General features: G+C 44.3%; 1 protein-coding gene across 4 annotated transcripts; it reads left to right on the top strand.

Moving 5' to 3' along the window:
- LOC124849329 (ninjurin-2-like) lies at positions 1-24,770 on the top strand. 4 transcript variants are annotated; one of them, XM_047336536.1, is made up of 5 exons: positions 1-282; positions 21,833-21,969; positions 22,782-22,861; positions 23,612-23,797; positions 24,085-24,224. In XM_047336536.1, exons 1-4 carry the CDS (start codon positions 187-189, stop codon positions 23,779-23,781), a joined length of 483 nt encoding a protein of 160 aa, XP_047192492.1. In that variant the 5' UTR covers positions 1-186; the 3' UTR covers positions 23,782-23,797; positions 24,085-24,224. The 4 variants fall into 4 exon arrangements, with proteins under 4 accessions (XP_047192492.1, XP_047192491.1, XP_047192494.1 ...); XM_047336535.1 differs by having other exon boundaries at positions 23,612-24,225; XM_047336538.1 differs by lacking the exon at positions 24,085-24,224 and having other exon boundaries at positions 2-282; positions 23,130-23,752.
- Positions 24,771-26,323: the final 1,553 nt, after the last annotated feature.

Here is a 26,323-nt window from a genome sequence, read left to right as displayed (position 1 = left end):
AGTGTGGGGGAGGTTGAGATGGGGTGAATGAGCCGCTTGTCTGTCCCTCTGCTGTCCTCTCTGGCCTTGCCTGGCGCTTGGTGCCTGGCATCCAGTGGGATTTCCTTCTCACAACGACCTCTGCCATCCGTGCATTAGCATTTTTTACTGCAGCAGTGGCAACACTCGGCGCGTACGGGTCTTACTATGCAGGGAGTGGGGAAGACAGAGAGAGGGGAGCAGGGCCGAGACATCGACCTGACATCGCTGAGATCCACCATGCCAGCCAGCGGCCCTCTGCAGGTTAGTGCCTCCAAAAAGAGAGAGACAAAGGTGGGAGAGAGGGGGAGAGAGACAAAGTCAGGGAAGGCCAGAAAACAGAAAAAGAGCATTAGAAAAAGAAACACAAAGAAAAATGCCAATAGTCAATCTGCATCTCCCACCTCTCTCTCTCTCTCTCTCTCTCTCTCGTCCTTTCCGTTTCCCCCTCCTTCTCGCTCCCTGTATCCCCCCTCACTCCTTCATCTCCCTCTCTCTGTCTTGGTTGACCTGGGACTTGCTGAATTGTTGCTCCTGTCTTAGCTTTGCCACAGAGCTGTGGTATGTCCTGCCTGCGTGCGAGCTGAGGGATCAGAGGGTTGGTGCGTGGCTCTCGGGGTTAGGCCGAGTGTCTGGACTCTATTCTGAGACCAAGATATGATCACGACATCCATCAAATATCAATTAGTGCCCGGGTGCAAAGGCTCATAATGGTAGCCGCAGGTCAACAGATCATATTGAGGGCTGAGGACCTGATACATTGTTTTTTGAAGTTGACACTTCGTCCTTCTTCTACAAATGTTAAGTAATATTATGTTTAATTTTTAAAGGAATTGTTGTGTTTATTTTGGTGTTGAGTCACACTTCTGACTCCGAGATCCTCCCTAAAGACACACACACACACACACACACACACACACACACACACACACACACACACACACACACACACACACACTCCTTTTTTTTGTAATGATTCATCTTCAGGGCCACTGATGATGTTGAACTCATCAACCAGCAGGGCTATTAGGTACTGTGTGTGTGTGTGTGTGTGTGTGTGTGTGTGTGTGTGTGCGTGCGTGCGTGTGTGTGCGTGCGTGAGAGACAATGACATATGTGAGAAATAGTTATACTCAGGCTTAATAATAATGGTAATTTATAAGTGCTACGTGCAAGTATTTAATTTTAGAACATTTTAAAAAGCGAACTGAAATCATCAACAGAATGTGAAGAAATAACAGTGTGGACCTTATGTCAAAGCTGCCCGTGTATTGTGTTCAAGAGGCGATGGTTAGTCACTGCAGCGTCCAGTCGGCTCGAAAAGAGGATGAGGAAGTTACGCAGGCCAGAGGAAATGAAACCCTTGTTAGATGGCAAAGAAAAGAAGAGATAGAAATAGAAACAAAAGGTAATTTGGCATCTCTTGGCGGGTAAAGGAATGAAGTGTGATGTTGAACTAATGTTTTCGAAGCTGAAGGCTTTTCAGTAAGTGCTGCATTGAAGCCTGATATCGATGCGCAAAAATCTCCTCGATTCTCTGTATGAAGTGTCTTCGTTCTACCTGCTCACAAGTTTAAGGGGTCATTAGAGGTCATCCTCCAGTGCAGTTGTGAATTTTTTCCAGTGCTGCCCAGTAAAACTCTTATGTAAGCAGGATGTCAGTTTCAGTGGATGGTTATGAATTTATGAAGCAACAAAAAAAAAACTGGTTGTTTACCTGCCTGCTAACCACCTCCAAATATACCTGTCATGAATACTCCGTCTGTTCATTTATTAACACACACACACACACACACACTCCCTACATGTGTTCATGAGTCACGGTGTATACGCCGCACAGCACTAATGTCACAAGAATTTGCTTGGGCGCAGCTGTGATGACTAAAACCACAGGCCGCTCCCACAGGAGCCGAAGCAGAGGCCTAGGTGCATATTTTGGCAGCGAGAATTCAAGTGACTGAGAAATATAAGATCAAATGACGCGAAGAATCACCACAACAGTTGGCAGAGCCCGAGGCCGTACACAACCTGAGAACATGGCACAACTCAGCCAGCACCAGCCAATTACTACGGCAGCAGTGATCAAGTCACGCGCCAAGTCCTCGCCGCAACTATTCATTCCAGGCCCCTTGTTGCCTGATCGCACGTTGCCAGATGTGTGGAGGGAAATATGTGAAACGCAGAAATTGAGAAATCTCGGTATGTGCTCGCTCAGCGTGATGCACATCCAATGTGTCCATGCCAGCTTTTGTTCAACAACTCCACTTACAGTAAGAGACAAGGTGAGAAGAGTTACCAAATTGATATTGAATTGAATTCTTCTCTAAAAAAAATACGCATATGTGGTTTTCTTTACAATCTACTGTTGATATATTTGGACATATTAGAAACTGTTCTAGAGCTAAATACATATTTTGTCTATTTGAAGTTTCAGTTTTAAAATTCACTATTAAAAGCCACAGAAAAAGTCTGTGACTCGAGAGTTAGAGCTGATCGTCCTCTAACTGAAGAGGGACAGGCACTGAACCCCAAACTGCCCCTGAAGTGTGAGGAATAGTCTAAGTGCTGCACGTAGAGAAACAGGCCGTTGTTAAAAATATGAATACAAGATCATCGCATTGTGAAAAGGTCTTTTTTACACTCACAGTATATTCTAATGCATTTTTCAGTGCAAACAGATTTGCAGGAGAGAATTTCTCTCAGTCAATTCACAGAGAAAAGTTCAATTACATGCAAAGGTTAGGGCCACGGAGGTCGTCTTTAACTCTTCTAACTTCGTTTTATCACCTTCATGCTTTTCCGGTTTTATGGGATTTGCTAATAAACACGACTTTGAGCTGATGCCATGTTTGAAAAAAGGCTGCCGCAGAAAATTATACATAACTTTATTTTGGGAATCTCAGTGTCGTCAGCCATAAAACATGGTTGAATACATGGATTGTCATATGTGCTATGTGTTTGGTGTTGACTGTAACTAATTTTTTTGTGCATTGCATAGCAGCTCTGTGTGAACGCGTGTGAATGCGAACTGTAAAGTAACACTGCTTTGAGTAGTCGATAGACAGATAGATGTCAGGAAGTACACGAAAAACAGAAAATCTTTAGAATCTTTATAAACACAGGCCATTTACCATTTACCCGATAAGTCCTATTAGGATCTGAGGTGGCTTTATAAAATCTGTCGTCATATGAAACTGCCACATAGAAATACTAGTTGACGCTTTTGGATTTCCACACATCTGAACGATTGGCGACCTTTCCTCACCATGCAGACACCGCGCTCATACGCTCAACAGAGCTTTGAATCGAGGCCAAGAAGGGAGGCGCGCAATTTGCTGAAATCCGGATTTATGAGGTTTACCCCACAGCGGCTGTGTGAAGCTGCCATGTTGAATCTATTTCCACAGTGTGAAGTCTCCGCACCTCAGAGTCGCTCGCTATGTATAGAGCCCGGCGACAGGGCGTGGAGCGCTGACACGGAATTAGCTGTAATCGCGCAGCCTCTCCGGGCGCGGCAGACATGTTCAAAGACGGAGGGGGACCACATTCACTAGTTTGTTAGGCAAACAAGAGTGAAGTGAAGAGCGCGGCTCATTTTCTGATGCGCTGGTTATTTACAACAGTGGGAACAGTTGTGAGATCATCTAGAAATAAATGGCAGTGCCCACGTTCATGGTAATGCAGGAGCCATTTGTGGACCGAAGTGGAGCTCTGAAGGCCCAAAAGTCAGCTCACTCAGACTTCAGGAGCTCTCCAACGGTCCGGCATAGAAACATACCCATCAGGTCCTGCTGGCAGGGGCACGGCGCGCAAAACGAAAGTTGAGATCACAGCAACCCTACGAGCATGACGGCTGTATTTCACAGACCTGCAAAGTCGCCGCATGTGAACGAGCCTGAACTGGCCTTCGAGCGGTTTTGGCAGATGCCACAAGGGCGGAGCAAGTTGTGCATGTCACTCAGGTAATATAACAACAATAATAATGATTATAATAATACCTATCAAAATAATACTGTCGGTTTACATGTGTGGGAGCAATGGCAACAACTGTATTTGAACTGCACTCGCAGGTGTCGTTGCTCCTGTATCAAGTCGCTTACTGGAATAGTTTTTTCTTTAATCCATCTCAGTGAATGTCCTTCTCGACTTCTTCCCACTTCTCTCACTTCCCAGAATACATTTACTGCGTCTCTTTGACATTACATGTTTGTGTGTGTGTGTGTGTGTGTGTGTGTGTGTGTGTGTGTGTGTGTGTGTGTGTGTGTGCGTGTGCGTGTGCGTGCGCGTTCGCGTGCATGTGTGTGTGTATAACCCCGTCTTGGCCCCTACATGGCAAATGCCACATTCTGAGTGTGGGTGTGAAGAACGAGAAAGTGAGTGCACGTGTGTGTGCGTGTGTGTGTGTGTGTGTGTGTGTGTGTGTGCGCGTGTGCGTGTGCGTGTGCGTGTGCATGCGATTCCGAGAACTTTCACCTGAGACGCAACTGAGTATCATCTTTAAATGTCTGTTGTTGCGTGATTCGTGTGCAATTTCAAATTTGCTTTGCATGTCCAATCTGTGCTACATATGTTTTTTTAAAGACTCTGTGTCAGCCTGTATATGTTCTGACAGAAACATAATTTACGCAAATCAACTGAACAAAGGAAGGAAGGAAGGAAGGCCTTGAGGGTAATGTTGATGGATTGGTGCATGACCACGTCAGAATGTGAATGCAGCAATCAGATGCCAGAGTTGAGAGCTATATCCACTTTAGATCATCAACATCCCCCCCCCCCCCCCCCCCCCCAACACACCCCCACACACACACTGTCACACACCAGGAAGGCAACTCAGCTGTGGAAATGAGTAATGAAGAACGAGGAATGACGAGTGAGGAAGGAGGACTGACCAAGAGACACATTCTTCCCTTTCATTTCTCAGCCCAGATTTATCGTCCTGCTCCGAGAGACTAACCCATGACCTTTCTGCTCATGAGCCAGCTCCTCCAGGGGTGGACGGCACCTGTGTGAGGTCATGTCCACGCCCATGCAGTGAAATATTGAAACTAGGCTATATAATCATAAAATGCCAGTATATTCTCGGCCTTCTCTCCCACCGTTGTCCCACAAGTTTTCCATGCCTCCTCAGTTCCTCTTTCTTCCTCATACAGTCTTCCTCATGTGTGTGTGTGTGTGTGTATGTGTGTGTGTGTGTGTGTGTGTGTGTGTGTGTGTGTGTGTGTGTGTGAGTAGAAACATAAAAAGTGACGCTTGATACCAGACAAAACACTTTACCAAATATAAAATGAATGAGGCAATCACACAGCCATGATCAGTCTCCTGCTCTCTCTCTCTTTCACAAACCCACAATTATACTGTGACAGAGTGAAAAACAACATCTATAAAGCACACACACACACACACACACACACACACACACACACACACACACACACACACATATATACAGGTCTGCTCCTTTTCATCCATATGAGTAGGATTTAAAATCGTTACTAACACTATTTTCACAGCCGAATGACCCAGTCCGAACTCGGAACAACGAGATAATGTTTGCCGTACTGAGGGATCATCTGTAAAACCTTGAGCTGCTTATTGCACATAACATAAACCAGCGTTTGCAGCTTTAGACCGGGAGTGTTGTGTCACACGTTTGTTCCTCATCCACTTGTTCCAGCCGAGTTTGCCAAGAAGGCTCAGGAAACCCCCTTTCCAGTGCTGAGGCTCCCCTGCTGGGACACCATAACTCACAACTCCCCAACTCACATATGCACATGATATGCACACAAATCACACACCAGACCTATGAATCCGAGTTCACTGTATGTCAATCTTTCAAGGCTTCTCACTGACCCTCCATTTAGATCTGTTTATACACCCTTAACTTATTTAATTTTTTTAAACAGTTCACTGTTTTTATTTTCGGAGAATTGCCTGGTGCTTATTAACTGCACACACATACGTTTAACGGCGGTGGTGTTAACGTGTAACTCATAGAGGTGCCGCGTGCTGTGCTTGGGCCGCGGCCAAACACACGTAGAGACACAGTCGCGCATGTGTGGCCACGCGTCCGTGAAATGGCACGAGCATTAAAGTAGACATAAACATGTGCAGTGTCATAAACCCGTACAACCCTCTGGAGGCTGTGTGTGGTGGGCCCAGCGACGTGAGAACGACCCTCTCATCTTTCTCTGGGAACATTAAGTGATTTCATGTATTTCCGAAAAATGTGAACTGTTCCTTTAAGAGAGGCATTAAGAGTGATATGATACAAAACACAGAAAGGTGGCGGTGGGGGTAACTTGGCATGTGCAGTAGGAATCAAAAAGCACACACACACACACACACACGCACACACACACGGAATAACCTCTTTGTGTTATGTTTTTGCAAACGTGTTGCCATGCGGCCGGCTCCTGCCCAGTGTGGAGAATGTGTACATGAGTGTGTTTATGTTAATGGAAGGGTGATCTAAAGGTAAATACAGACCTCTCTCTATCTCTATTTTCCTTCCCCGCAGCGAGTGTGTTAGCTCATCGGATTAGACCGAGTGAGTGTGTGGGAGAGAATCCAGACCCGAACGTTTCTGGTCATTCTTGTATGTGGGGGAATACGAGCATGTACAAACTGTCCAGCTGACATTGTATATAGGGCGTACGTTTGCGGTTATGTAAATATGCGGCTCGTATGTGCCGCATGTCCGTGGAAGTGTGTGTAGATGTTTATCATCAGCACGAGACTCCGGACATTTTCCGGGACCTTCCCTGCCAGAACCTGAGCAAAATGTGTGAATGAACCCATGTGAGAAAACAGCAGGAAAAAATCCCCAGAAGAAGCGAGTGGGCCGTCTTCCTCGGCGCCATCCCCTTCCTGAGATTATCACGCTGTTGTGAACCCGTCGGACTCGGACAGTCTCCCGCTGCGTTCTTCATATGTGAACGGCAAACTCTGGAAAATGTCCAGAGCGAGTTTTCTGGACATTTTTCATGTCAGACTCACCTCAGCTTCCGTGTGAGGCCCTGCATGCCTGTGGTGAGGTCAGAGGTCAGCACAGGCCCAAAGTCATCAATGTTGCAATAATGTAAACTACATTAAAACTTGACTGACTAACTGGTGAAGTTACAACATTGGTTGGCCGGAGACTGTCGGGAGTTTCCCCATTGGCTCTTTCAAAATGAATTAGTGCAAAAAGCATCGATCACATCATCAAGGGGCTTTTACTCGCAGTGACGCCATATTAGCACTTTTCAGATTTACCAACCTTTTTTTCTCTTTTTTTCAAAGCACCTAGCGAAAAACCTCAGCTAAGTTCCTTGGAAGAAAGTTGCCAGTATCTCCAACCCAGCACGAAAGCTGCATTTTCATTCAACTCCACCCTCGGCAAGTTATGAATTCGCTTCCCCACTTTCTTTCTGAGTGATCACCAGTTCAGCCTTTGTCTTTGAGGTAACTAGATTTAAAAAAAAAGAAACTTCAAAACTTTAGAAAAATATTTCAAATGCAAATTGCTAAATAACATTTTCCAGAATGTTCAGGCAACATTTCAAAAGCATTCTTGACTATGCCTATAAGTAATTGATTATGATGGTTTGAGTTTAGACAGAACAGTATCACTTCAAGCTTCGAGTACAAGCTTCTACTGTTGCATGTGAGATAATGTGTCAGAGTGAAGTGGCTGTGTGAGGTCATGTGTGTTTGAAAGAAAGAGAAAAAAAAAAACGAGGGAGCAAGGCCGGAGTGATTGCGAGGGTGGGAGGTGGGCGAGGTTCTGTCTTACCTCATCCACTCTCCGTAGCCGACGTCCCCTGGTGCCCGTGGTGCTCGTGGGACTTCTGTTGATTTCAACACAGTGAGGTCAGGCCAACAGTGAAACAATGACTCTCTGTTATGAACTGTCCTCTGTGTAAAACAATGAAGCCCCCATTGGAAACTTTCTATGTCAATTAGTGTTCGGGTTAATGTGAAAGTCACTGCAGATTTGCATTTTGCAGAATTTCACAAATGCTCCAGACACAATTACTCAAAAAGTAGCTCAAAAAGTGTCTACAGGCTGTGTACTACTCTAACATATAACTGTATGTTGTATTTTGGAACGTTCTCATGAACAGAAACAGAAAAGGTATCGCAGAATTTTTCTCTCTGCCCATTATGTATGAGTCTCTCTAAGGACCAAAATGAATCATCCCCATGATTAGGGTTTTATAACCCTGTGTGGCAATGCGTGTGTGTGTGTGTGTGTGTGTGTGTGTGTGTGTAAGGGTTTTGCTCATTCTGAAATATCCGTCTACCCCTTTGACCTTTTATGTAAAAATAAACAGCCATTACTCCTCTTCGACAAACAGTATATATATATATATATATATATATATATATATATATATATATATATATATACTTCTTCTCACAGCCACACACACACAAACATGCATGCATGTATGGGAAAGCAACAAGCAGACGTGGCACTAAATGTAGGGGGGGTTAGGGGGTTTGTTTCTGTGGAAAACGTCAATCGTGACGATGAAACCAGTAGGAACAGTAGCTTTGATCTCAGAGGCCTCAGATCCACGTGGGTCATTCCCACGCTGCCACAGTGATAGAAACTCTGCGCTAACCAGGGAACAAGATTGTGTTTTTTTCCCCTGTGTTTGTCTGTTTCTATGGGCTTCTGTAGTGGAAGTTCTTTAATACTGTGACTCCGGCCTTCCAGTTCTTACAGGGCAGGATATCATCATGACATCATCACTCCACTGAATCAACCTCCCTGTGTGTATATCACTGTTGGCCTCTGAATTACAGCTGTTACACAATGTTTACTTGTGTGTGTGTGTGTGTGTGTGTGTGTGTGTGTGTGTGTGTGTGTGTGTGTGTGTGTGTGTGGGTGTGTGTGTGTTTGTGTGAATAAAATGAGGTGAGATAATAAACTCATATTATAAGAACTAACTTGCGTGTGTGTGTGGGTGTGTGTGTGTGGGTGTGTGTGTGTGTGTGTGAGTGCATGCGTGTGTGCGTGCGTGCGTGTGTGCATATAACAACAAAGTGAAGTGCATGTTCGGGTGCATGTACAGTAAACACAGGGCGAGAGACACCGTGACCATGCTGCATGGTCGGTCATGTCTGACTGGTTGAGCAGGCATCGCTGCACTTGTGAAAACCTGTGGCTTCAGTAGATTTCCAGCTGCCACATCACCAGTAAATCAAATGTTGACAGGGACGGACAGGCCAGCAGTGCCAAAGGATTGTGCCACCAGGGGCCAGGTCATTTACTTTAAATATCTGTTTGCTAAGAATATATGCAAATATGTTTGCAAATGAGTTAACTGGAGCGTCTGGCGGGGTGAAAGGTCAAATGAGACGAGACTAAACCAGAACAATGGATTAACATTATATTATCGGAATATTAGATTGGGGTGAGGTGTGGACTTTGTTCTTGAACCAGAGTATTTAACTTTTTTTCCATACAGTTGCTTTTTCACTAGTTATCAAAAATGTAATACATTGCTAAAATGACCACTATAAAAAATCTGTCAGCTGGTATTGCATTTCTTCAGTGGAACGCAAGGAACTGATGATTAACTTATGATCTAAATTATTGCGGCAGAGGCAGAGAATATCGTGACTTTTAGAAATGGAAATGGATTTTATATTTTTGATCACTTATTCCTGCCTGGTAAAGGCTCAAGTGGATAATGCTGCCTTTCCGTCGGACTCATGGCTGAGATTGCTTTGAGGCGGAGTCATTTCCGCTGACATTATACAACTCAAAATTAAAATGCTTGCTGCTTCGCTGCTTCTACGTTTTTTACGTCCACACTACTCCGGAGTTTCCGAGAGCCTAAATCGGAGAAGTTTGAAAACTCAGCGGCTGCGTTTTACACTTCAAACGAGTACCTGAGTGGTCATGACGATACACATTTTCAGGTGTGTTATTGTCGATGGGGATTAAAACTGATACGGAGCTTGAGTGGACGGAGATTGTTCCAGTTACAAAAACGCACTTTTGAAACAAAAGCAGTGTGGATGTAGCTGCAGTGTCTTCTGGTCATCGGCTGTGACAGACAGACGGACGGACTGTGTTATCCTCTGTTCCTCTCCAGCGTCTCTTGCTCTTTAAACCTCATTTGGGATGTAGTCTGGACTCAAAACGGCAGCATTCGTGGAACTCAGGAAGCGGGGATGCCCGCGCGCACACAAACACAGAGAGAGGAAGTGTGTGTCGTGGACGGTGAGGAAGGCCGAGTCATAAAAGCCAGGAAGTCGCTGGGAGGAATGTCCAGCAATGTCACACATGGCCGAGGCCTGAGAGCTTGTACGCCTGAGGCAGGTTTGAATTCCAAACAGCCTCGGCTCAGCGCTGGTGAAGAACCGCACGAGAGGAAAAGACTGATTTGACGAGGGGCGATCAGTTGCTCTCTCATCTTTCCATCCCACTTGTTCACAACACGCCTCAGCGCACGACTCCAAAAGCACAGCCGCGCGTACCGTATAGCTACAAACACGACTCGTGTCTTGTTTGTTTTGGCTGCAGCTAACTCCAATGTAAGCGTAAGTTAAGATGGTTATTGTCGCAAACCGACCTTTCGGCTGAATGGCTTATAATTGAGCCAAACCACAAACAGCGTCAGGACTGGTTTTGTGATCCCAGTGTTTGCTCCTCAGGCCCGTGTGACTCACAGGATTGAGACATCCAACCAGCTTGTGGCTGTTTTTGATGCCTTAATGATTTTTGTTCTCATACTCGCTGTATAATTACACCGGCTGCACATAGAAGTGTGCCAACAACACATGGTGGATTATTGAGGAGAACTGTTGGATTCCCTAATACTTATTTAGAATCAGCAGAGGGGTGTTATTGAACGTGTTGACTGTAGGGAAAAAAGTGACTAATTTCTTTTCTCCATTCATGTCATGGATAGCGAATGCAAATTTCATTTCCATAAAATATCAGAATATGACCCTTACCTGCTCCAGTGCTGATTGATCCTCCAAATAAATCAGAGCGACAGAACATAAATCCATCTGCAGGTCTATTTTGTACTTCTTTCAGGGTTGCAGGCCTGTGGTGGACAACACATCTGTCCTTATTTCACTATGACAGTATTTTACAATGTCATTTGTACAGTCTGGGGATTGTAAATAGATTTTGTTTTTGTTTTTCCATATGATCGTCCTTCCCTTTCACTTTCTTCTCTTTTGTTTTCTCATGCTCACCCCACTCCCTTCCTCTGTCTTCCTCCCTCTGTTGTTGGTTCGAAAGTGAGTAATATAAAATTGCAGTCGCCGTGCGAATAAAGAGGGACGCGTCTGTTTGAATTGGGATGATGAAATGAGCTGATATAATAGTGAGATGTGACGTGTCAGGTAACCGCGGTGGCCCTGAAATGCAAATCATTGTGTCCGTCCAATCAGCGACGATCCTTGTGCAACGCAGGTCCCTACCTTTTGCTTTAGGAGTTAATATCATTGTGGGTTTTTTTTTAAATTTACCGTCATGTTTTCTTATTTGTCATTGTGTTTTGCACTTCAGGGCCACTGTAAGTAACCACTGGTAAACTGGGTGTTTGCGCTAAATGTTAACTTTCCTTTAACTGTCAAGTCGCACGCTAAGAAAAGCAGCAGATTCTGCTGCACTTGTCGCGTCACTGTCTTTTTGCATTTTCATGTGAGCGTCAACTGCGTGGTCATTATGGTAGAATGCAGCGCTGCGGCATTGCTGCTCGAACTCCTGGTCAACCTCAGTTTCTCAGCAATTGTGCGCTGTTCTACGAATATTCTGAGCCTGTTTTCTTTTCAAGAAATTGGACTATCTCACATTGTTAACATTGTTCCATGGAGCGTTTCCCTCTGAAAGGACCCGTGTGCTGCAGCGGCAGCAGCTGGGTGGTACAACGTGTCTCAAACATCTACACTGCCAAAGGGTCCTCACTGTTGACCTGTGACCTCCTGAGAGATGGTGGCAAGCAATTCACCACCTGAACATTGTGACAACGCCCCAACGATTATTATCTGGACGTATTTACCGCTTCAAAAACAATAGATATTTCCGGTGCTCTGGTTCACAGAGTGCATGAGCGTCCACTTTTATGACAGGTTACACGCCACAAAGAAAATGCAACGAATTCCTGCTATTGCTGCCATCTTCACTCTCACAAAGACTCTTTGACATCAGTCCATCCACTTTGCAAACATGGCCTGTCCTGTAATAAATACCTCCAGCAAACATGCAACAATGAAGTGTATATTTTTGGACCACAAATCACGCTGGAGGGGACAGAGGTCTTTTTACAAGCCATTGTGTCGGTGTATTTCATCTGCTTATTGCAGGTGTGTGTGTGTGCGTGTGTGTGTGTGTGTGTGTGTGTGTGTGTGTGTGTGTGTGTGTGCGTGTGTGTGGTAGCCAGAACTGTGGTAGTACTTGAGAAATGCAATTTTTGAAGTTCTTGTACTGTATTACTGATTTGATTTCTATTTTCCTCTACTTCACACTTCTCCTCGGTGTCTCTGGAGGTAGACGACTGGACTGTGACTGTGCAGGAAACTGAAATTGACTTTCTTCAGAAAGAAAAAACAAAACAGCAAAACAATGCCAAGTGCCATTTATTGTAGATCTTCTGTCGTGAAGATTATCTGATCCTCGGTGTCTGTAAATTCAAGACATTTGAATTTGCTATGAGGCATGCTTATCATTCCTGCTCGTCTTTAGTGAACCATTCAGAGAAAAGCTGTTTTAAAACACTAAGAACATTTCTGTTTATGAATATGTTTGTGATCAAACCCACCTGGCAACATGCAGGTTAGGACACACACACACACACACACACACACACACACACACACACTCACACTCACACTCACACTCACACAGAGTTCTAGCATTCCGGATGATTCTATATCAGCAAGCCTCTTGTGCAACGCATTGTAGTTGCATGGTTGATGTCAAACAAGTGTTTATGGACCCCTATCTTCATACACACACACACACACACACACACACACACACACACACACTTGTAGCCATTGTTGAGGTCTGCCTCATGCATTTACAGAATGCCACATCCATCCTGTATACAACTTTAGTAATGCTGAAGATGTTACACCTCATCTCTGCTGTACTGTGGATTAGTGGTGAACTGTTGGAGTAACCCTGGCTGGGGTGGTAGAGCAGTCGGAAAATGGAACGGTTGCATGATGCATGGTTGCATAAAGAAAAGAAAACTACTCTTTAAGTTAAATCAAATATGCAGATTGTGATCCACTATGGCAACTCCTAACAGGAGCAAGATTATGACAGCAGTTTCCAGAGGTTATAAGGAACCAGATGTATTCTTTACATACCTTCCTGAATTCCTGCCATGAATGTGACAATATAGCAACAAACAAAAAAACTTTTGAATATTACATATAAATGTGAAGTCCTGTCAGTTGGTTAGTGGGACCCTCCATAGGTTTTTCTGCGGGATGCCCCTGCAGAGTTGCAAGGGCCAGGTGGCTGAGTCACCGATACGGGAAACTGTGTTACACCACAGAAAGTCAACTGATACCAGATCACTGCCACTCTTCCTCTCGCAGATGGAGGTGCTAATGCACAGACGCACACTCCTGTGGTCAAATGTAAGCAGTTAGATTACAGCGCAGTGGGAGTCCTCTGTGGGCTGCCACACACACACACACACACACACACACTCACACACACACGCTGTGAACACCTTTGCTCCTGGTCTGTATGTGTCATGTCAAATCAGAGTTCAAGGTTTTCATCTTTATTTTCTGGCCCTGTGTGTGTGTGTGTGTGTGTGTGTGTGTTTGTGTGTGTGTGTGTCACTGGGACTGTGTGTGGGCGAGTGTCTCACTATCAGGGGCGAGAGAGCAAATGTCAGAGGTCACCGAGGTTGTGCGGGTTGTTGATTTTCCCCCTGTTCTACCTCCCCCACAGACACACACATGCTCACACTTGGACTTCTATCCTAATGAGGACTCTCATTGACATAGTGCTTTCAATAGTCCCTTAACCTAACCCTAGTCTAAACCTAATTCTAACCACAAACCTAAAACCAAGTCTTAACCCTCAAACAGGCCTTTGAAGGCTCATCAGAAAGAGAGCTCAGCACGAGACAGTTTACCAAAATGTCCTCACTTTACAAAACCAAGACGGCGCTGGACAAAATTCCAAACTCCAGGCTTCAAAACGGCCGCCCACAAACCAATGGGTGACGTCAAAAATTGGTAAGAAGCATTTTAATGGTGCAGCTGCTTGAGATGGAGCTAATCTGTGAGTGCATCATAGTTCTCGTTGGCGCATTGCGTTGCGCCGCTCCACAACCTCAACCTTGACAACTCTGTGCTTAACCCCTCACTCTGAATCAATCTGTTTCTAGACCCCACAAGTCCTCTGTTAAGAAGTGAGGAAAACGTCCTCACGCCCAAGGTCTAAAACTTAAATTGGGTCTCGTAAAGTACACGTGCACACACGCACACACACGCACACACACACACCCACACACACTAATGGCCGTCTGTGTACATCCTGCCCAGCAGTGAGCGAGTCGTCCGTCCTGCTGCGTGACAGCCCGTCCTCTGTATGTCAACAGGAGGACGACACTTTGATCGTCACGGGGAGGCAGGAGAGGCTGAGATAATCACCACATACACGCATGAACGACACAAACCGAAGTGAGAAAATAGTGATGAACAGTTTAAATTACATTGCTTCTTTAAAATCTGGAATTGAATTGAGCCTCCTCTGGGGAATATTTTTAAATGGTTTCCGTCTTTCTGTCTGTCTAATAAAGCAGCATGCTAGAAGTGAACTCGAGAAGGGAGAAGACAGATTTATGTGATTGTAAAAAGAGAGGAAAAGAGGAGAACAGAGCAGGAATGGAAGCATCAGAAAGGGATTGTGTCCGGCGTGTTAAAAATGACATGCGCGTTCACTCGGTTGTGACACAGACGACCCAGCAGGAAACAGGTTTGATGAAGAGAATCGCAATGTGTTATCGGCCTCATAAACCAAGTAGGTCGATTTCCAAACATAGTGTTAAGTCCAACATCCTCCTCATGGAGTTCAATATATAAGGGCGGGCAGAAAAGTTGTTTTCTGCTAATTACAGCCCGTCAGTAAGATGAAAGTTGGAAATGGGGCAAAGGTCAAGAGTCACTTGGTCTTTAAGTTGTGAAGCTACTACGTGTGTGTGTGTGTGTGTGTGTGTGTGTGTGTGTGTGTGTGTGTGTGATCACAGCCTCCTCCCTGTCCAAGTTCACCTAATTAGTCTTTTGGCTCCAACTAAATTTGTCGTGTCCAGGTGCAGAATTCTTCTCCTCTGTTTGTTTGTTTCCAAGTATAATGAATCTATTCACTGACATGCCCTCACCCATCGTCAACACACACACACACACGCACACATATACAAACAAATAACCCGAGACGCCGAATGTTCACATGCTGACCTGTCCCCAGCACAAACAAACAGGAAAAATGTCAAGATGTGATGTCTGAAGAGTCTGAACGTTTTTCATCCCTGACATTTTAGCTCCAAAAATGTGCATGTTGAAAATGTTTTTATGACCTATGACCTTGTAAATTCGATATGCTGAACTTGTTGGCAAACAGTTGGACAGCAACGTTCACTCACCTTTAGCTTTTTGAGGCGGTCTCTACTAAGTCCTGAGGAAAAAGGAAGAAAGTTGTTCAAGTGATTCATTGTTCCTGTACAACAGTGATAAATGAAGTTCACAGTCGTATCTGGCCACACCAGGTGGATGCTGTTTTAATAATACAGAGTTCCCTTCAGGACGACACGTGTGTTGAGAGCTGTGAGCAGCCAACGCTACGTCTGCACTCTGACAGAAATGCAATAGAAGATGATTAACTGGTGTATGTTTTCTTGAGGGAGAGTGAGAACGATTCCCCTGAATCACAATGCTCCACCATCATCCGAAAAAAAAGGAGAAAAGAGACAGTTGTACAAAGATGCAGTTGAAGGAAGCAAAAACACAGAATGGTTCATTCAGAAAGATCTACATAAATAGTACAAAATTGGTTGGATATAATTAAAGATTTATAGCTTGTAAGAGGGTGGTTTGATTTGAAAATCTTTTGAAAGTGGACATTACGCATTCAAAAACACTGACTTATGAAATGAACAACTCCTCGTGAAAGGTTTTCTCTCCGGGTTGCACTTAGTTTTCTGCAAAAACTGAGGCATGTTTAAGGCCAAAATCATTAGAGAGAGCAAGTAACTACAGACATCATCTTTGTCACTGCTCTTCCTTCTCCTCCTCCCTCACTCGTGCTGACTCCTCTTTCTTGAGTCACTATCTGTTTCCCCTCATCTGCTCTTCCGCTGTCGTCCGACTCCTTCACACTTTATGCAAGTTACACAAAAAGTAAACAGAGATGATGCCTTCAGGCAGGGGGAGTCGTGGAAAAATGCAGAAGGAAAAAAAGGAAGAAAGAGCTGACAGAAAGACAAACACAAAGGAGTGATGGAGAGACAGGCGGTCAGAACAAGATACTAAAAGAAAACCAGAGCTCCACTCCTGGGTAGGCGTCCACCCCCATTGGTTATTATAGCGGGCCAATAGGAGTCCAGGGGAGGAGCACTTCCTGTGAGGTCGAGGGGGGCCATCCATGTGGTCCAGTGTGTGTGTGTGTGTGTGTGTGTGTGTGTGTGTGTGTGTGTGTGTGTGTGTGTGTGTGTGTGTGTGTGTAATGTATGTATGTGGACCTGTGCCCACAGCTGTGGATCCGTGAGTTTCAGGAATGGCTGTTGTAAAGGGGACTCTGGAATTCTATAGGAAGAATTTCCAACATAAACATACGTGGACAGAATCCAGTTGTACCATGTAAGCAGAGAAGTGCATTGCCCTCGCTCAGCTCAGTGCTGTGTAGGGTTACGGGGTTTTCAGCAACGCTCTCAGCGTGAGTCTCCGGGGATGGAGGTGTCACCACTTGGGTCCCGACTTACCCTAAATATCTCAAAGGTGATTTGATGGATTGTGATGAAGTTCTGAGTAGACGTCCACAGTCCCCGGAGGATGTGTAAATGCATAAAGACGTTAGTGATCTCATTCAGTACCTCCGTGAAGTTGACATTATTCGCATCTGGTGAAACATATCTATAACTGCTGGACTACGTTGTACATTGATTTTCCAATCAAATCTTACTGTAACTTAGATTATTGAGTGATTCCTTGACTTTCCATCTAGTGCCCTTGTCACATAAAGTAAATGTTTTACAAAACTAATTCCATTCGTGACCGATACCTGCAATAAAAATCACAACAGTGATGAGTAAATTAGTAAATTAGTAAATCCAAGCACAAATGCTGCTCGAAACTAAGATAGAGACTATTGTAGTTTGTGTTCTTCTGAATGAAGAAGCTACGGCTGAGACCAGTAAGATTGAAAATCCTAAATATCCACATTTTTTTTACACAAATAACAATTGCTAACACGTTTTTTTCTTCTTTTAGAGATAAGGAACAAAAACAACATCTCAAAGGCTGCTGTTAATCTGTGCACAGAAAGACCAAGTGTCTTCTGGGTTTTTTCTCTGGATGTGTTGGAGACAATATGATTGGAGAATATCCAGTGTTTTCAAAGAACACAATATTGAGACACTTATATCCTGCAGCTGTTTGATTGATCTCCAAAAAGGAAAGGCAGTTCTCCAAGGATTAGAAAAACGCACTTTTTATTTATGCCCACTCACAGACACATAGTCACCGTTGAGTCAAGCCGTCAATCTTGGACACCCGTGACGGAGCTGCTCTGCTCTGTGGCCAACTGGTTGTAATTCACAGCTCCGGGGGGTGAATGTGTGTCACCCCGCTGACCCCCCAGCAGCCACTTCACCAGGCCGCTGTTGTAAATAAGGATCGATGGCTTCCATAAAGTACCTGCGCCGGGGGACGCAAAGGGTAGAGACGGTAATTCACCAGAATGTACGAACACATCGCAAACAGATCCAGATTAAGTGCAACGAAAGGACAGTCGCGACATTTACAGAGACATGGCGCAAAGTGAACACACATGGGCCATAAAGTTGTATGTGGGTCATTCCAATGTTTTGGCTGTGGTTCGTGTGTGTGTGTGTGAATGTGTGTGTGTGTGTGTGTGTGTGTGTGTGTGTGTGTGTGTGTGTGTGTGTCTGTTTTGGCAGCATTCCCAAAGCTGATGTTGATAAAGTGTGACCAAATGAGTCTCCAAAGGAGATATGTTGGAAACCGGCCAACCGGCCAGAATATAAACTTTTTAATAACATTTTTTATAAAATATACTTTTTTTTTCTCTCCCCCTCTCCCCGTGTCTCTATATCCAACACTGTCTTTTTGCCATCACTTCTTCCCGTCTTTCTCCCTCCTTTTCCCTTCTTTCTCTCTAGTCCCCACCCACTTCTCTCTCTTTCTCTCGCTCCCACTCAGAAAAACATACCAGAGGCCGTGGTACAGTACATGTGAGCACAGTGTTTTGACAGTCTTGCAGGTTTTTGGAATTGCTTCATACTTTCTCGGAGATTAGCCCGGTCTGGAACAAACTGTACTCTCACATAGGCTGCGCGGGGGATGAAATCAAGCTTTCCAGCACAAAATGATATCACATGTGTTTGGAGGCTAAATGCCATCAGAAAAGTTGGTCACAGAAATGTGCGGGTGCTCAAATTACATCACGTCATTGGTAACACATCTGGATAAGCTGCAAGGTGAAACACAAAAGAACATACCTCATACGCAAACGGTCGGTTTATTTCAGTTTTGGTTTGTGGCACTCGGAGAGACCAAAAACCTCCATTTGAAAATGTCAGCGTCAACATCTCACTCCAGAACTCATGGCCCAGTTGTGATAAGCCGCACAGACCTCATGTGCCTGCCAACTCGCTGTCTCCACGCAGAGGGCGGTGTGCCACGGGGAAGTGGACGTAAAACACACTGGCTGGGCTGCGCAGTGGGTTTGCGATACTTATTGGTTATTGTTACTTATTGCTTATTGGTTATCGCCACGGGTTGGCCTCGTGCTGTGGGCGATTTTGAAGAGTCGGCAAGAGGAAACCGAGGCATGTGAGCTCAGCCAGCAAGAACGGCTCGTGCAATGCGTGTCTGGAGTATGCAACAGAAACAGTAGTGCAGTGTAAAGAAGGGTTTGGTTTTGTACAAAGTGTTTGTACCTGCTTGGAGAGGCCCCGTGCCATCACAACGTGGGATGAATCTCCTCCCGACATTCCACTGTACATATGCTATGTGAAGAGCAAAGGAAGAGCTGGAGCGAGGAGATGGAATTCCCACTTGTTGTTATTATTTTTTTCCAATAAACTGAGCCAAGGTTTTTCTGTGAAGAAAAGCATACATGTTGGACCGTCATCGGATGTAGCTGCCCAAATGCTGCCATCAGGACAACTCTTCCAAATTAAACAACTCGTGTCATTTGTCCTCGCCCTCTAGAAACGACATGTAAGAAGCCTTATTTTCTGCTTCGTGCCTTCGAAAACCGCAAACATAAATCAGTTTTTATGACGTTACAATGCTGTGGCTGAGCAGTGGTTAGGCTGAGGCCGTTTTATTTGTAGACACTATAAAGTACATCATTCCAGTGGAAAGTGGTGTAGCCTCGATTTGAATTAGAATATATATCTGATACCACCACTGGAGGGCACTGAAGCTGTGAAGGTGGAAAAGTTAATGTCAACTTGACAACTTTTTGCTGTCATTATGATGGTAAAGCAGATTTCACAGTGAAATTGTAAGAGAAAAACGACACCATCTGTGCTAATATTAGTCCCATATAATTCTCTTAAACACTGGTTTTCCCGGGGGGAAAAAATGACGACTCAATTTACGGCACACAGGAAGTGCTCCTCCCATTGCGTTACCAAAACAAGGAAGTGAATGGCGTTCTCCCAGTATGATCTGTCCCCAGTGATGGAAATGGCAGACGGAGGGACAGCCGAAATGACAAAAACAACTCAACGTTGCAAGAGGACTAGAATCTCGTTGGCGGAGGAACAAGGGCAGGAGAAGAACAGAAAAAGAGATAAAACAAGAGTGAACCTCCTCGGCGGGCATTCACTGGACAGTAGCCATGATGCAGACGCTGCCACTAGTTAACACTAGATCCAGGAAATGAAGTAGGAGCTTCAGAGTACATACCTCTGGCATCATCTCCAAAGGGGTGTTGACAACTGCCTCAGGAGCTCTGAGGAAAAGTACCTGCGTCCTTCTTTACGACAGTGACCAAACAGTAATACCACCTGGAACCACTAGGGGGCGGGCGGGGGGCGCGAAATTGCTTTATGTTTTACATTTTCTTTACATTTTTGTGAAGGGAAAGTGTCATGGCACCGTGTTTGTGTGTTGGTCATTATATGTAACATATAGCCACTACATTCTAGGTGCACTGTTATAATGCTGTGGCAAAAAGCCAGATTTAGTCTGTATTGGTGTGTGCCTGATGAAACTATCACTCCCAGATTCATAACATTCTGATCCACAGGTAGTTCTATGGCGCTACTTTTTAGAGAACAAATCAAAATCGGCAACTGACCACACGGTTGTGCCACGTCCAGGGGAGAAGCTGTAAGTGTTGAACAATTACAGTGCATGTACAGTGTCTAATGTCCACAAGGCCAGAAGGTGTGCCTAATGTACGCATGATCGCCTTTCTGTACCTCTCCCTTGAACACATCTCTGGCAGAAGAAAAACAGACGCCACTGATTCTAACAACATTGACACAGTCCGGAGTAAAATGATCCATTTGTTGAGAGGAAACTTTTATCTATAGCTCAGTGCTCATGCACTGAACCAGGCCAATAATTAGGTCTTCAAAAAATGTTTCCTTACATATATAAGGTCTTATGTAATGATGTTTAATGTTTCCATCACTCTGCACACACACACACACACACACACACAAGTGCACACACACATACACGCATGCTCGCACCACCTCTTTTTTTGGCAAAAGTTGAAAAGAAAATAAGTCCTTTCTGCTTTTTCTATTCACCTGTTATTTCCTGCTTCTCTGTCAAATGATTGCTCTGGGGAAATAGGGATATTTACTTTAGCGCACAAACACACACTCAATTACAAAGTGTGCAACAAAGAGGAACTCTGTCATTCCAAATAGATGACAAAGTTCAAATGAGCTTTGGTCAGAGCACTCTGTAAAGGAGCCGCAAGAAAAACTGGGAATTTTCTGTTTCCAGCCAAACACTAATTTCATTTTGGCTACACTGTCATATGTAAGACACTCCTGAGAATTAATCTGGCGTGATGAAAAAACAAATTAGATATTAATATGATAACTAATACTCTTCATCTTGTTACATGGGTTATGTTTTCTGGCAGTGGCCTGTAGTGGAATCCTGAGTGGTATCAGTGGTCTTTGCTGCCCTCTCCTGGTCAGTTTCATATGACCTCTGCAGACTAACTTGGGGACACGCCAAATGAGCATCACTGCTTTCCCTCAGAATCTCTTCCTCATACTCTTCTTTGCCTCCCTCTCATCCTTCTCATCTTTCTTCCTCTCAGTTTGTCTTTTGTTTTACTCTTTCGTTTGACGTCTAGGCGTCTGTACAGGATGATGAACAGCAGTGGCGCCTGTGGTTTTTGTTTAAAAATACATGAATGCATTTGTAAATCAGAGGTTGTACAGTTATACAGCAGAGTAGGCATTAAACCTATTGAGAAGCATAAGGAGGCTTTGCATTCAGTAATGTAGTTGCACTGCTTTTTCTCTACAAAGTGTAAAAGCTTAAAGCAAATGGATGGTGTAATGGATGGGAAGAGTCATTTGAAATCTGAAATCTAGCACTTTCTCTTTCTCAGGGAGGTTCAGCCTCTAACCTGAACATGAACCTGTATGCCACCAAGAAGACAGCAGCTGAGGGCATGTTGGACATCGCCCTGTTCCTGGCTAACATCACGCACATGAAGACCGTCATCGAACAGGGAGCTGGATACAGGTACATTACAGTGTGTGCGTGTGTGTGCGTGTGTGTGTGTGTGTGCGTGCGCGTGGGGCAAAGGAAGAAGAAAAAAGTGTTAAAATCCTATTTTCACTGTTTTCAAAGTTTAACAGCAAATGTACAAAATAGATTGTTGTTGAGGAGAAAATAAAAAAGAAAACAAAAGTTGTATGAAACTTTACACTTTGGTGAGTTAGATCGAATCAACAATTAAAGTTAGTTTTCAGGGGCCATTTGTCTCTTTAATGACTACCAAAAAAAAGCATTTTGTGAGGATTTATCAAAAGTACCAGACTCAACGGGCAGAACATAATCTGTAACACACATAGTGAAAGTTTCAACAGAAAGTGTTTGGTAGAAAAGATCATGAGCGTTGTACAGTGAACAGTGGGTAAATCGGACAAGACCAGTAAACCAAACTGGGGAGCAAGGGGAATCCAAGGGTCCAGGGCTAAAGATGGATGATGGGTGATTCTGGCTTCCCAGAATAGAGTCAGCGGCAAGGAGGGCAACCCAGGAGAGCATCCTGGGGCAGGGGGAAGACAAAGGCAGGTAAAGGGACAGGCAGACAACAAACAGGTAGGTATTTCAAAAAGATCACAGGGAACTGCAGAGGTAGTAGCAGAGTTTGATACAGGTCAACGAGTTGATTGTCTGATGATCAACGCCCATCCAGGGGCACACACTGCAAGGCAGGAAACACAGGGAGGGGACAAGGCAAAACAGGAAGCAGTCCGAAACCCAGCGCAGGTCGACAATCCCCAGCAGATAACTGAATGACATTTTTTCATCTTCTCTTGTATCCTCAGGTACTATGCCGCTGTTCTGACGCTCATTTCCTTCTCGCTGGCTCTTCAGATAGTGGCCGGAGTCCTGATCATCATCATCGGTGAGCAATTTGAAAAGATTCTGCTAAAAGATCCTCTGCTTCAGAAATCCACCTTCCATCTTTTTAACCAATCATATAACAAACTAATTCACTGGCACACTGTTTTGTTTTCTGGTGAAAATACAGGCAGTGCAGATCACAAAGACATTTTAGGTGTAAAATCTCCACACCACCTATTATTATTCCTCTGCATCTTTTGTGTGGAATCTTGGTATTGTTTGTCGTTATTTTTGGTATGTGTGTGTGTGTGTGTACGCGTGTGTTGCAGCCCGGGGAGACATCACTGAAGAGGCCAACCAGACGCGCCTGAACAGCCTGAACAACATCACAACCATCCTCATCTTCCTCATCTTCGTCACCAACCTCTTCATCTCTGTCTTTGGGATGGAGCGAACTGGCCTCTTTGCCAGGATGCATTTCTGACAGTGTCACGCGTAGGGAATGGTTTCAACACGTAGAACTTTTTGGGAAAGGATGGAAAGAGGATTCTGGGTCATGGGACCACACACACACACACACACACACACACATGCAGTGTGACTTACTGTACTTATGGTACTAATCTTCTACAGTACATATATCTATTTGATTTTATTCCGTACGAATGGACTGGGCCAAGGGACTAACCAGTGTGTGTTTGTGTGTGTGTGTGTGTGTGTGTGTGTGTGTGTGTTCGTGTTCTTATGTGTGTCCTAACTGTCTCTGTGTGTAATATATGCATGTATGTTTTGTCTGTGTGTGTGCATGCAGCTCGTTTTGAGCTGACCCTCCTCCCCTCGTGTCAGCGGTGCTTAAACTTCCTGAACAATCTGACCACCGGCATCATCTTCCTCACCCTCATCGTCAACATCATCAAAGCTGCTTTCGGCACACAGCGCAGCTGCTTGCTGGGATGGCTGTTTCAGCGTTTCATTCTATGAGACACATTCACACACTGTACGTACAGTACATTCATGAACACAAACTGAGCTTAAACCCACAAGATCACCGTAATGTGCAGTTACAGTAACATGTCACATAAATAGGACAGAGGCTGGAAGGTGTGTGTCTGTGAATGTGCTGCTTTGCTGCTTGCTCGTATGGATTTTTGTTTGAATGGGGAATGTGTGTGTTTGTGCAGCATGTGAGCATGCATGTCTCAACTCTATGTATGTGGGTGTGAGTGTGTTTAAAACGTTTGAAATACGTGTGTGTGTGTGTGCGTGTATGTTTGTGTCTCGCAGCCCGCAGGGACCTGAATGTGGTGTCCAATCAGAAACGACTCGACTACCTGAACAACGTCGCCACAGGCGTCATCTTCGTCACCACGGTGATTAACTTCTTCGTCAGCTTCTTCGGATCCAAGAGGACCGGCTTCTTCCGCTGGCTGCTGGCTCGACTCCACTTCTGACACACACAAAAGTTAAAAGCGCTTGTATATCAAACACATTCACACACATGCCTCATCTGTGCGGTTGCTGATTCAAAGTTAAAACATAAAATTTGTATGAAGTAGAGAGACATAAGTCACATGTGTTCAAACATCACATCTTATTTATTATTCAGGTGAACTTTGCTATAATCCAACTAAAACATATTTACGATAACATACTGAACATCTATTCAAATATGAATTATTTTATTTTTCTGCATAACATGCTTGATTTTAATTTCTAAAACAGTGCATGTGTTCCATTGTGTGTATTTCAAACTATTTACACTTGATAATTGTTTTTTTGATGTTTCATAGTCTGTAATAGAAAAATTGAGAAAACCTGATGTAAACCTAAATGTTTTATATTACTGTATATATCCTAAAAACTTGTTTTTACAAAAAAAATGTTTTTAAGATTCAACCTTAAATATTAGAGGCACCTGTACACACACATTGTCCTACAGAAAGATGAATAAATGAAGTGATTTAACTGAAGCCTGTTCGATGCACATTGGGGTTTTTTTCTGTCCACAAATTTTACTTTGGGCTGTGTCAGTGTGTGTGGTCTAGGTATTGCCCATGTTTCGCGGACTTAAACAAAGTCACATCACTTCCTCACATCTTAAAGTTATGTTAAAGTTGCAGTAAGTATCTAATAAACTAATGTAAGTTGATGTAATGTCCTCTGAAATCATGGACACAGCTGTGTGTGTGTGTGTGTGTGTGTGTGTGTGTGTGTATGTGTTTCTCACAGGACGCCGGGACTTGAATAACTCTGCTCTACAGTGGACGTAAAACACACTGGCTGGGCTGCGCAGTGGGTTTGCGATACTTATTGGTTATTGTTACTTATTGCTTATTGGTTATCGCCACGGGTTGGCCTCGTGCTGTGGGCGATTTTAAAGAGTCGGCAAGAGGAAACCGAGGCATGTGAGCTCAGCCAGCAAGAACGGCTCGTGCAATGCGTGTCTGGAGTATGCAACAGAAACAGTAGTGCAGTGTAAAGAAGGGTTTGGTTTTGTACAAAGTGTTTGTACCTGCTTGGAGAGGCCCCGTGCCATCACAACGTGGGATGAATCTCCTCCCGACATTCCACTGTACATATGCTATGTGAAGAGCAAAGGAAGAGCTGGAGCGAGGAGATGGAATTCCCACTTGTTGTTATTATTTTTTTCCAATAAACTGAGCCAAGGTTTTTCTGTGAAGAAAAGCATACATGTTGGACCGTCATCGGATGTAGCTGCCCAAATGCTGCCATCAGGACAACTCTTCCAAATTAAACAACTCGTGTCATTTGTCCTCGCCCTCTAGAAACGACATGTAAGAAGCCTTATTTTCTGCTTCGTGCCTTCGAAAACCGCAAACATAAATCAGTTTTTATGACGTTACAATGCTGTGGCTGAGCAGTGGTTAGGCTGAGGCCGTTTTATTTGTAGACACTATAAAGTACATCATTCCAGTGGAAAGTGGTGTAGCCTCGATTTGAATTAGAATATATATCTGATACCACCACTGGAGGGCACTGAAGCTGTGAAGGTGGAAAAGTTAATGTCAACTTGACAACTTTTTGCTGTCATTATGATGGTAAAGCAGATTTCACAGTGAAATTGTAAGAGAAAAACGACACCATCTGTGCTAATATTAGTCCCATATAATTCTCTTAAACACTGGTTTTCCCGGGGGGAAAAAATGACGACTCAATTTACGGCACACAGGAAGTGCTCCTCCCATTGCGTTACCAAAACAAGGAAGTGAATGGCGTTCTCCCAGTATGATCTGTCCCCAGTGATGGAAATGGCAGACGGAGGGACAGCCGAAATGACAAAAACAACTCAACGTTGCAAGAGGACTAGAATCTCGTTGGCGGAGGAACAAGGGCAGGAGAAGAACAGAAAAAGAGATAAAACAAGAGTGAACCTCCTCGGCGGGCATTCACTGGACAGTAGCCATGATGCAGACGCTGCCACTAGTTAACACTAGATCCAGGAAATGAAGTAGGAGCTTCAGAGTACATACCTCTGTCATCATCTCCAAAGGGGTGTTGACAA

The sequence above is a fragment of the Scophthalmus maximus genome, chromosome 12 (assembly GCF_022379125.1).
Source record: "Scophthalmus maximus strain ysfricsl-2021 chromosome 12, ASM2237912v1, whole genome shotgun sequence".
Classification (NCBI taxonomy): Eukaryota; Metazoa; Chordata; class Actinopteri; order Pleuronectiformes; family Scophthalmidae; genus Scophthalmus; species Scophthalmus maximus.
Note: the sequence above shows the minus strand (reverse complement) of the source record. Positions and strands in the feature narration are given on the sequence as shown.

Bases quoted from the DNA above. Each gene is read 5' to 3' on its own strand.
- LOC124849329 (XM_047336535.1), top strand. From the start codon at position 187: ATGCAGGGAGTGGGGAAGACAGAGAGAGGGGAGCAGGGCCGAGACATC. The intron at 283-21,832 runs GTTAGTGCCTCC...TCTCTTTCTCAG, and splicing joins CAGCCAGCGGCCCTCTGCAG to GGAGGTTCAGCCTCTAACCT. The intron at 21,970-22,781 runs GTACATTACAGT...TTGTATCCTCAG, and splicing joins GAACAGGGAGCTGGATACAG to GTACTATGCCGCTGTTCTGA.